General features: G+C 38.8%; 1 protein-coding gene across 2 annotated transcripts; it reads left to right on the forward strand.

The window, feature by feature from the left end:
• The first annotated feature begins 2,347 nt into the window (after positions 1-2,347).
• Positions 2,348-6,476, forward strand: RPL22L1 (ribosomal protein L22 like 1). 2 transcript variants are annotated; one of them, XM_069472933.1, is made up of 4 exons: positions 2,348-2,377; positions 4,349-4,441; positions 4,605-4,726; positions 6,233-6,476. In XM_069472933.1, the coding sequence occupies exons 1-4, from the start codon at positions 2,369-2,371 to the stop codon at positions 6,375-6,377; spliced, it is 369 nt and encodes a 122-aa protein (XP_069329034.1). In that variant the 5' UTR covers positions 2,348-2,368; the 3' UTR covers positions 6,378-6,476. The 2 variants fall into 2 exon arrangements, with proteins under 2 accessions (XP_069329034.1, XP_069329033.1); XM_069472932.1 differs by having other exon boundaries at positions 2,359-2,377; positions 4,352-4,441.
• The last annotated feature ends 5,188 nt before the right edge of the window (positions 6,477-11,664 follow it).

Raw genomic sequence — 11,664 nt, forward strand, 5'->3', positions numbered from 1 at the left:
GCTCCCTTATCATATCTTAAATACATTTAACTCTTACACATATTAAAAATACTTATTTTATATTCTGCATCATATAATTCCAATATATGTAGTCTTTGTGGGTCTGATTTCATAGATTTTGAGGTTGATTTTCATGCACAGTGGTTTGTTTTCCTGTGTATTTAGTGATTTTAAAAAAATTCTCAGCTCATATTTCTGGAAGTTTATCTCAGAGAATTTTTTTGTGCCTGGATTTAAAATGCATTTCTCCAGAGAGCATTTGCATTTGCTTCTGCCTGGCACTAACAATCCAAGCACACTTTAAACTACATTTTTAGTTTGGAGATTTTTCATGCTATTTGGGCAGAGCTAATTCAAGCTCGGAACAAATATGAGCATGGCTTGTCATTTCTGCCTCCAAAAAATTCTATTACTTTTCCAGTAGCTTAACCATACAGTAACAATTATTTATAACATGATATTTTAGCCATTTTTTAAGATGGCTACATGTGGAGGAGTTTTTCTGAAGAATTTAATCTGTCATGTTGTTCTTCTGTATTCTTTGTTTTACTGATCTGTCTATTCAGGCTTCAGTATCATGTAAATCCAACGACTGAAGTTTATGACATATTAAATATATGTCTATCATATATTACCTTATATTCAAATAGCTGGAAAGGCACACTTCCCTTCATTGATCTAAATTGTCTTGGCTCTTTTCAGACATTTATTGTTTTTATATGTTTTAGAAATAGCTGTCAAAATAAAAAAATAACTGGGGTAACATCTAACATTTTGTTAATATATCTGTGTGTGTGTGCGCGCGTGTAAGCAGTTCGGGAAGAATTTAGTTATTTACAACAGTTACTCTTTCCATTGGCACATTTTTGGTTAATATTTTTCTTAAGTTTTTGTTTTGTTTTGTTTTGTTTTCTAATTGGGAGAAATCTTTTTCCCCCTTACAGTGTCTAACCCGTTATTTTGGGATTACTAGTTACTTTGAAGCACATGTTGTTGTTATAACCCCTTTGTAAAAATAGCTTACCAGTGTTTAAGGAGTTTATTGTAATCACATGGAAGGCTACTAAAGACAAGGAAAACAAAACAATAAGTACCTTAATTACTAGTTTATTTTCAAAATATCCAATAGCACAAGAATCAGTTCTGCTCTGCAGCCTGGGCAGCCCTTGAGGAGGAAATGCCGATTTCTTCCCCTCCTCTTAATGTTCAGAAAAGAAATGAAATTATAATACCATGGTTTTGAGGCAAGCAAAAAAAATCTTGTTGACGTGGATTTCTTTGAGGAATTCAGTGCTTCTCTTCAGGCTCTAACCATCGTATGCTTTATTAAAGCATAGTTTCTACAATAACTAATTGCTGGAATAAAGGACACACACCATTATCATTTTCTAGAGTCATTCTCCAAATTAACAACAAAAGTCCACTTCATTCCTTATCCCAGCCCCTAGGTACCATAGTTTCACCCCCAGGAATTACTGCTAAACTCTGAGGCATGCCACTTTTCTGATCTGACTTCACTTTATAATCCTTCAAAGCTCAAAAGCTATAGATATTTTTTCCTTTTGTCATCAAGACACGCCCACCCTTGTATGCCTTGTACATATGGTTGTTAAGTCACAGCAAATATTCGTTGACTTTTAACTGGAAGGCGTTTTGGATGGCAGTCAGGAGACCTAGAGTTAACTCTAAAACCCACGATAAAATAGATTATACCCAAACACGTGAACAAGAAGTAAGCACTTTGTGTTTTTCTCTTAGAAAGATATTTTTTCCGAGGACCTAGTTTATTTTTTCTCCCTGATTTCCCTCAACAGTGATTTCCCTCCATAGGTATTTAGAAAACAGGGCTCATTTTCACAGCTTGGGTTCTCTCGGGTTGCGGGGCGGGGGATGGGGGAATAAAAGAAAACAGGGCTTATAGACAAAACACACAGAAATAACTTTTTCGCTGGAGGATTATAATTACAATATAGGAGAGGAGATCCCAAAGCAACCTGGGACACTACCTTGCCCTGATGGAAGACAAGATTCAGGTGATTGGTGAAATATAACTCCCGCAGCCCTCGCGTCCGGGAGCAGCCCCAAGATACGCGCAGAGACGGCGGTGGTCAACGAGCCTCTGTAGCCGGTTAGTGGAAAACCGACAGCCACTTAACTGCGGCCGCTGGCGGGCGCTCGCAGGAAACCTCGCCGCGCTCTTATCCTACCCGCCTCCGGCCACGCCCTCGGTTTCCTAGGTTACTGGCCGCCGCGCCCTCTTCCGGGAGGCGGGACTCTGACGCTCCCAGCGCGTGACGCAGCACGCTCTGATATAAGTACGCGCCGCGCGGCGGCTGAGTCCTCTCTGGTCGTGTGGCCTACTTCCAAGATGGCGCCTGTGAGTGAACGTGGTCTTAGTGGGAGTGTTTTGGGGCAGAGTAAATGATTTTTGTGTCTGGCGAGTGGACGTCTCAGTCGAGATAAAGGGAGGGGAGAAATGGAAACCGGGTCAGGAACACAACCAAGACGTTAGGTTCTTGAATTGTCTTTCTTGAATCCTGGCTGCTGCCATGCGGCCTGATGGAGTTGGAGCTGGGTTCGGAATTGGATGGGTGAATTTAGGATGGGTGGTCGTGGCACTCAGGAAGAGAAAGGCACGACTGTGGACGGGGCCGGTGGTACTGCATTTGAACCTTCTCTTTACTCTTTCGCGTCTAATAACGCTGTTGCCGCTCTGTTTGCACCGGGAAGTGGGGAGAGGTGGGTAATCCGACCGGTCTGACGGCCTTGCCAGGTCGGAGGGAGCTCAGAGGCGGTCGGAGAAGTTTCTGAGAACTTTAGAACTAAGTTGGGGGCGAAGTCATGACTCTACGGCGACCTAAAAAGAGCGTGCGTCAAATATTTAAGTCATTAATAAGGGAACCCGGGCCGGGCGCGGTGGCTCACGCCTGTAATCCTAGCACTCTGGGAGGCCGAGGCGGGTGGATTGCTCAAGGTCAGGAGTTCGAGACCAGCCTGAGCGAGACCCCGTCTCTACTAAAAATAGAAAGACATTATATGGACAACTAAAAATCTATATAGAAAAAATTAGCCGGGCATAGTGGCGCATGCCTGTAGTCCCAGCTACTCGGGAGGCTGAGGCAGTAGGATCGCTTAAGCCGAGGAGTCTGAGGTTGCTGTAAGCTAAGCTGACGCCACGGCACTCACTCTAGCCTGGGCAACAAAGTGAGACTCTGTCTCAACCAAAAAAAAAAATAAGGGAACCCGTAAGATGTTAAATGCTCTTTAGAGCATTTTAAAAGTTAGGTACATGGCCACAACTTACAAAGAAATGTTAGGGTAAAATCGCTGGGTTAGAAAACTGGGTTAAAGCCCAATGAGGCCATAAACCCTCTGGGGTTATCCGTTCCATTGTACAGGAACTATCTGCATGTCCCAAGTTAACTTATGCCCAAACCAAGAGTAAGTCAGGCCCAGCACCCGCTGTTCTCTTGTCAGTTATAAGTTTTGGATAAGTTTGGTTTTTTTGTTTTTTTTTTTTGGCACAAGTTAACCCGACTACCTGAGAAAGCAGACTCAATACTTGATATCCATTTGGGTGGATCTAATGTCTGTTTTCCTTACATTGAATATCCATTGTTACTGGCCGCAACATTTTGCTTATGTAGCCGTATTATATGTACTTGGTGTAAAATGTTTGGATATGGAAAATCTAAATGTAAAAAGAAACCTTTACCAAAGATCCTCCCCGCCTTTCCTTATCTATCTATGTAAATATAGAGAGAGAGACCAGCATAAGAATTGGATTCTTATTATGTCTAATAAGTGGGTGGAATTGTATCTCTGGCAGTACCTGAGCTTGGGCCAGAAGGGGTACTAACCTGTTACCATCTGCAGTGGGGATGGTGGTAAAGCAGTGCTTGGCCCACATAGTAAACCGTACACAGTAATTTAAAATTGAACATTAGTGGTCTGGAAAATAATGAAAGCCCATAACTTTTCTTGACAACTTGAACAAAATCGGCCTTGGTTAGAAGTTTAAATCAACCCCGGGTGGGTGTTTTTTAAAGATTATTCACTGTTTCCCTATAACTTCACAGTATATTGTGTTAAGACTTTGTATATAAACTGAATAAATTGTCTTACAGCATTATCATAATTTTAAAGATTATTCACTGTTTCCCTATAACTTCACAGTATATTGTGTTAAGACTTTGTATATAAACTGAATAAATTGTCTTACAGCATTATCATAATTTTAAAGATTATTCACTGTTTCCCTATAACTTCACAGTATATTGTGTTAAGACTTTGTATATAAACTGAATAAATTGTCTTACAGCATTATCATAATTTTAACTTTATATAGCAGAAGGACAAAAAACCCAAGAAGTCAACCTGGAAGTTTAATTTGGATCTTACTCATCCAGTAGAAGATGGAATTTTTGATTCTGGAAATTTTGTAAGTATCATTCTACTCAGCGTATTATAATTGTAGAGTTTTTGATAATGGTTTAAGTATATAATAAGTTGATATTAACCTAAGGTCTGTTCCTAGGGTACCTTCCCTAGTGAATATCTAGGGTTTTCTTCCCTAGTTTTGCATTTCTTCTGTTTTGAAATAGGAGCAGTTTCTACGGGAAAAGGTTAAAGTCAATGGAAAAACTGGAAATCTTGGGAATGTTGTTCACATTGAACGCTTCAAAAATAAAATTACAGTTGTTTCTGAGAAACAGTTCTCTAAAAGGTTGGTACTTGTTTTGCAAATTTTTATGAAGTTATAATAGTTGAGGAATATTTTATAGAATATGTAATCCTGGTATTTATTCTATTCATATGTAAGAATAAATTTGAACTTATTAAAGGCCTGCATGAATAGGAAATACATTAACTGGGAGCCAATTGCTTATTGACTGTTCGTAAGTGTGATTTATTACTAGGATATAGCAAGTCATGTCCAGGGTTCTTGTCCAGTAAATTATAGGCCCTGTAAATCCAAGTTGTATATAAACTTTAATGTTGAGTGCTTTTGTATTTGAATATGTTGCACTGTTGCAGGACTGGGTAACCAAACAGGCCAATTAGCCACTACCAAGGAGCCTCTCTAATGGAGAAGGGAGAAAGTGAAATGCAAGATTAAGCAGTGATAAGTGCTATGTGAGGGAGTAAAGAGGGTTGCAAGGTTTTTAGATACATTGATCAGGAAATGCCTCACCTAAATGAAATGCAGGAATAGTAAAGAGGCCAGTGTGTTTTGGGAGGAATGCTTGATATTGGAGGGGTAGCTAGGGAGCAGATCTTGAAAGACATAGGAAGAAGGGCTTTGAGTTTTATGTGCATTGGCAAGCCATTGATCATTATGGCTGACAAAGATGGGTGGTGAGCTTGTTGGAAACTGAAGATGAAGACTTAAGAGCTTATGGCTTGAACTAAGGATTCAGAGAGATGACAATGTAGTAGCTGTCCTTAAAGACCTTATAGACAATCAGATAATTACTATAAAATGCAATTCTGTAATTGTTGTATTGGATGTAGAGATAGGGCATGAGAATTTTCAGAAAAGCTGAGACTGACTGAGCCAATGGAATGAGGTATTCCAGGCAGAGGGATGCAGCATTAGCACAGGGCAGGGGAGCTTTGGAGTAATGCTTGGTAGTTGGAACTGCCGTAAAGTGTAAAAGGAAGAGAATGGCTGGAGTGATGAAATTGGACTGTGCTGAAAGCTGTTTATAAGAGCTAAGGCAGATACTTCTTACAAGGCTGTTGGTAAAACCTTGAACTTGTAAATGAACTTAATTCTCTTGACAGGTTGCCTCTTGTTGATCCAGGGTGCCATTGAGGTTAGGGAGGTTGATAGTGGTGAAGGGGGTGTTAATATGCATAATGTATTTGAAGAGTGAAATTGTATATTGGTTGATTTAAAAATAATTTGGCTGTGGCAGTAACGCTGAAGAGGAAGCTACCATTGCTCTGCTACATAAAATCTCCCAGTATGAAGAATACTAGTTTATTTTAGGGAGATGGGAGAATAAGGGTTTCATAAGGCATAAACTGATTCTGATTGAGATTGAGAGCCTACTTGTTCTTATTTGTATCCATAGCATCCTTGCACAATGCTTAGTATAAGTGAAAGGATGACATTTTGGAGGGAACTGGGGACACAAGAAAAAAGATGGTGCACATCTTCCATGTAATAATCCTATGCACAGTAGGGACTAGATTGCTTGGTTATATTCATCTTTTTATTTTAAAGGTACTTGAAATACCTTACCAAGAAGTACCTTAAGAAGAACAATCTTCGTGATTGGCTTCGAGTGGTTGCCTCTGATAAGGAGACTTACGAACTTCGTTACTTCCAGATCAGTCAAGATGACGGTGGATCAGAGTCTGAGGACTAGGTGAAGCCATTCCTTATCGGGCTTTGCTTACTACTAAAACAGATGTAGCATACACGAGAAAGAAACATCTAAAAATGGGCTTTTAGTTTATCAACGAATAAAAAATATTGCACTCTTAAACTTTTGTCTACTTCTTTTCACATATGCTATTTACATGGTTTTGATTTTCCTTTAATAATTTATGTAAACACTATTTAAGTAGCTTATATAACTGGTAGAATTTTCCCCCAGGATTTCCAAAAATTTATTGTTTTTAAAATGTCCTCAATATAGGAAATTGTACTGAAGCACAATTTCATATATAGCAGTATGAAATTCTGTTTTCTTCAGTCTTAGATATTTTTGTATAATTTGTAAATACAACCTTGAATACCTTAGAATAGTTATTACATATAAATTTTCAGTATTTATTGCATCACTCTTGCCTTCTACTTCAGAGGATGCTATTTCCTAATTATCAAGGGCTTTGTATGGGTGAGCATCATTCCTGATCCAAACTAATATTTAATGGCCTGTTAGAAATCTCCCATGATGCCTTATAGGCACAGAAACTGAACTTTCAAGTCTGAACTCTGGTCCACTAAATCTACTTCTGTGTGCCTTGTCTGAAAAATTAGCTTACTTAGTTGGACTCTTGGATCATCCTTATCTCTTCTCACCCTCCTATCCCTTATTCTAAAAATATTGGTTGACTGTTAAAACTTCCTAGTGATAGACCTTTTCTCCAAATACAGTGGCCTCATATTTAAATGGATGGTTTGGCAGAATCCAGATTGTAGGAGATAAAAGAACAAAAGGGAATGATGTGTCTTTTTTTTTTTTTTTTTTTAAATATCATCCAGGCTGGAGTGCAGTGGCCTCATCACAGCTCACTTGCAACCTCAAACTCCTGACCTCAAGCAATCCTGCCTCCCTGAGTGCCAATATTACAAGTGTTTGCCACCATGCTCTGCTTGATGTTTAGACTTTGAGCCTAAAGGTGGTAGTGCGAGTACCTCAGAGACTTAGTTGGGCCCTGATGTCAGTAGAAATATGTTGCCAAGTATGTCTTGACAGTTCTGGCCTAATTGTACATATTAACACAGTTGGTACTGCAAGTGTTCAAAATAATGGCTTCATCAAGTGTTTTATTTTCCTAAGTAAGTGCTCTCCAATCTTAACACACTGCCCAAGTGCAACCACTCCTTGGTTCTTTCTTGGATGACTCAGTTTCCAAACTTATCTCTTTGCCCCATTCTTTCAATTTTTCATAAATAGTACCAGGTACCTACTGTCCCTTCTCTGCCAAGCACTGGGGATGTGATGGTGGCTAAAAACACCCAATCTGCTCTTCTGCATTAGTGTAAGTGCAGTGAGGGAAACTGACCAAGTGATGACATGGTCAGTTTTAGTGCTACAAGGAGAGGTTTATGAAAGGAATTTGGCAGGGAAGGTCGATCCCTTTTGTTCTCTCTCATTCATTCTACAATCTAGTTTACTTGGTTTTAGTGTTATATTGAACCTATAGTGTAAAAATATTTGGAATATTCTAATTCATTGTAGTTATTAATATGCAAATTATCCCATCTTTGGCCAACAGGGGCCTCTTCAGTTTGACTTCTATATCCTTTTGGCATGAGCTTATTTGGATTTTATTGCTTCCTTGATTTCTGGTATGATAAGATGTTCCAGACTCTTCCAAATTGCCTGCCTCAGATCTGGAATCATCCATTTCCATAACAAGGTCTGGACCATTTTCTGGGTGCTAGAGATGGTTGTTACTGGGCTGGTCATTGTTTCTAGGCCTTTTCAGTGGACAATGCGAGGAAATAAATTTTTTGTTTTTAAGAGAAAATACTTCAGTTTATACTGATGCTTTCAATTCAAAATCAGGATGAAAGAGTTTTTACTTCATGAGTTGTATGGCCATACCTCTTTTTTCCCATGGTGAAAGTTCTGATTCTCAGTGATACCAACCCAAGTGCTCATTTGCTTTATCTCACAATACACACGTAATAGTCTCAATAAAGCAATACCAACATTACTACCTATAATATAATGACTTTGCAGCTTAAGATTGTTTTGCAGTTCTTTTTGTCCTTATGGTATATATCCTACTAGAAATGAACAAAGCCCTATGTTTTAAAGTCACTAGAAATGATTAATCTTTGTGTGGTTATGCCACAAGCTTGATACACAGAGTCATTTGTTTCATTTTGCTTTTGCTTTTAAAAGTTTGCACAAACCCTATTTGTGTTTTATAATTCTATAAAATATTTACGAGATTCCAAAGTTCAATCTACAAAGTATGTTTAGAGAAGTCTAGCTTCTGTAGCAGTCCCCTCCCTTCTGTTTCATTCCTCCCCATGCAAGCAACCATTTAGGAAGAAAAGTATGTTTTGTCCAGCCACTTAATATATGTATCATTAGTTAAATAGCTTATTTTACTCACTTTTCTCAACATTACTTTTTGTCACTTAATATTGTCCTAGAGTTGATCACTCTTTTGTCGATGTACCGTAGTTTATTCAACCAGTTCCCTACTGACGGGCATTTGAATTGTTTCCAGACTTGTGATACTATAAATAGTGCTGCAATGAAAAGACTTGTGCACATGCCTTTTCATATTTTTGCCATTGTCTCTTTAGAGTGGAGTTCTAAAAGTGAGACATGGGTCAAAAGATAAATGAATGTGTAATTTCTAGATATTAATGAATTTCCCTCCATGGAGGTTATATCATTTTGCCCTCTCAGTAGTAGCCTTCCCACCAGCAATCTATGAAAATGTCCATTTCCCCACAGACTCACCAACAGATCTTTTTGTCCAATTTGAGTTTTTAAAATCTATATAATAGGTGAGACATGCTTTTTAGGGTAGTTTTACTTCACATGTCATTTATGAGTGAGGTGGAATGTTAGTAAGTTAAGGATCATTTGCATTTCTTTCTCTCTGAGCTGTTTTATTTCCAATATATATCTGTGGGATTCTTGGTTTTTTTATTTTTTCTTTTTAGAAGCACCCTCTTTATTAAGGCTATTAACTCCTTGTCTATGATGTAAGTTACACATTTTTTTTTTTTTTCAGTTTGCCATTTGTCTTTTTTCCCTAGTTACGGTATTTTTGTTTTGTTTTATTTTATTTGGGTTTTGGTGGGTTTTTGTTTTTGTTTTTGTTTTTGCTTTTTTTGCTATAGAGGAATTATTTTATGTAATTAAATTTATTAATCTTTTCTGTATTGCTTAAGGAATTTGAACCATGGTTAGAAAAGTTTTCCCCATTTCCAGATTATAGAAGAATTCATGTTTTCTTCTAGTGCTTATAGATTTTCATTTTTTAAAAATATAGGTCTCTTCTATTTGGAATTTATCCTGGTTTCCAATTTTACCTTTATCGCCTGTGACTACCCACTTATACCATTATCCCTGATGAAAAAGTGCTCGGGGAGTGTTCTTTATCATTGGTATCCTACTTCTTGTCTGGAAACCCTTGTGTGTGGCCATGCTGAAGTGGCTGGAGTCTAGATGTATAGCTTCAGTGTGCTATTCTTTTACAAGCTGGATGATGTAAATACCAGAAGGTGCTGTATTTATAAAGGGCTTTCACTTCTCTTTTGATCCTGCAGCAGCCACGTATGGCAGAATATGATCTTGTTTTGCAGACGGGAAAACGGAGTCTCAGATTTACTGGTTTGCCCAAGGTCACGCTAGGGTACCCACCTCTCACTCGTCACTCAGTGCTCCTTGCATACACAAGGCAGGCTGTGGTGCAGTGGAGAAGCGCTCATCTGGGGTCACGCATCCAGGCTCTCTGCTGCCTACTAGCTACCTGACCTTGCACACATTTCTTTACCCTCTGAGCCTCATCTGTGTCTAAAGAAGTGGTTGAAAATAGGTCATTGTTTCTTAAACTTTAGTAACTCCTGCCTCCTTTTGATAAAACAGAAACCTTGTGTATCGCTGTCCCCAGTTCTGATTCCCGCCACCATGGTATGACTGATGCATAAATAAATATCCCATCAACCAAGGTATTTTTGGGCTTTCTATTCTAAAATAAAACAAAGTAAGTTTCTTTTTATAATTTTCCCACTTTAAACTTACAGTGTTGAATACTTTTTTTAAGATACACGTGTTCCTTTTGAATAACATACTTTCCCCATGATGAGGCTTTTTCCTGCCCTAAAATTGTATGATTTAGTGAGCCGGACTGGGAATCAGAAATCTGGATCTGCTATCTTACTTATGACAGAGTGGTTATGAATTCTCCTAGGATGGTGTGAATTACGGATCCCATACATGTCCCAAATGCGTGTTCATTGATTTCTGCCCTGCCGGGCCCAGTCATGGAAAATGATGGGTGAGTCAGATGTGCTCTCTGCACTCAGGAAGTCCCCAGTTCTAATGGGGGGAGCAAACGTGGGCACAAACAACTTTAGCTAAATGTAGTTTGTTCTGTGATGGAGATAGCACAAAACACTTAAAGAACCTGTATCATGATAAGTGGGAAAGGGAATCCAAGAAAGCCTTCTAGAGGAGGTGGCTGACCCTGACCTAAGTAAGAGTGGGCATTAATGGGCCAAAGAAGAAGGGGAGGGGCTAGTGTCTACTACTCTTTGATGACTTTCTGTTTTGGAGTCTTTATATACTACATCTCATTTAATTTTCACAGCTACTCTTCGAAGTAGCTATTAGTCCCTTTTTACAAATCAGAAAACCATGGGTTTAGAGTGCTGTCTGTCTAGGGTCACACAGCTAGTAAGTTTCAAATGGGAATTTAAGCCCAGGCCTGTCTGACTTCAATGCTCATGCTGTATAAATGCCTTAGTGTAAAAATGTTTCTAAATTTCTCTCTGCCAGGCAATCTTTCTTCACAGCATTCAGCTGGCTCCCTGGGAGAACAAAGCCTAAGAAACTTTCAGCCTTTTAGGAGAACCAAGCTTTTTTTTTTTTCTTTTTTGCCCTGACTGAGGCTCACAAATGGGCTTAACAGAGGTTTATCTGACACACAGTTTTGTTGTAATGAAGTCAGATACAGGAGATGGCCTACTGCCTTCAAGAAGCATCATGGAAGATTCCTTCCTTATTTCATCACTCTTGTACTTTTCACTTAGGCATGACAAAGGCTTTTCCAGTGGGACCTTTCTTCTTTTCTTTCAGGCCCCAAAGACTGAGCACAAAACTGAAAGTGCCAAATATTCCCACATTCTAAATCTATACAGAGCTTACAAAGGAGGTGCTTAGCTTCCAGTTTTGTAAGTCTTAGTTCATTACCTACTTCCAGGACATGAGAAATTGAAGACTTTCAGGTGTT

The sequence above is a fragment of the Eulemur rufifrons genome, chromosome 7 (assembly GCF_041146395.1).
Source record: "Eulemur rufifrons isolate Redbay chromosome 7, OSU_ERuf_1, whole genome shotgun sequence".
NCBI classification, from domain to species: Eukaryota; Metazoa; Chordata; class Mammalia; order Primates; family Lemuridae; genus Eulemur; species Eulemur rufifrons.

What these genes read in the sequence shown, in the direction of transcription:
- RPL22L1 (XM_069472933.1), top strand. An exon ending in TTTTTGATTCTGGAAATTTT is followed by an intron (nt 4,442 to 4,604) that starts GTAAGTATCATT and finishes GTTTTGAAATAG; the next exon opens with GAGCAGTTTCTACGGGAAAA. An exon ending in GAGAAACAGTTCTCTAAAAG is followed by an intron (nt 4,727 to 6,232) that starts GTTGGTACTTGT and finishes TTTATTTTAAAG; the next exon opens with GTACTTGAAATACCTTACCA.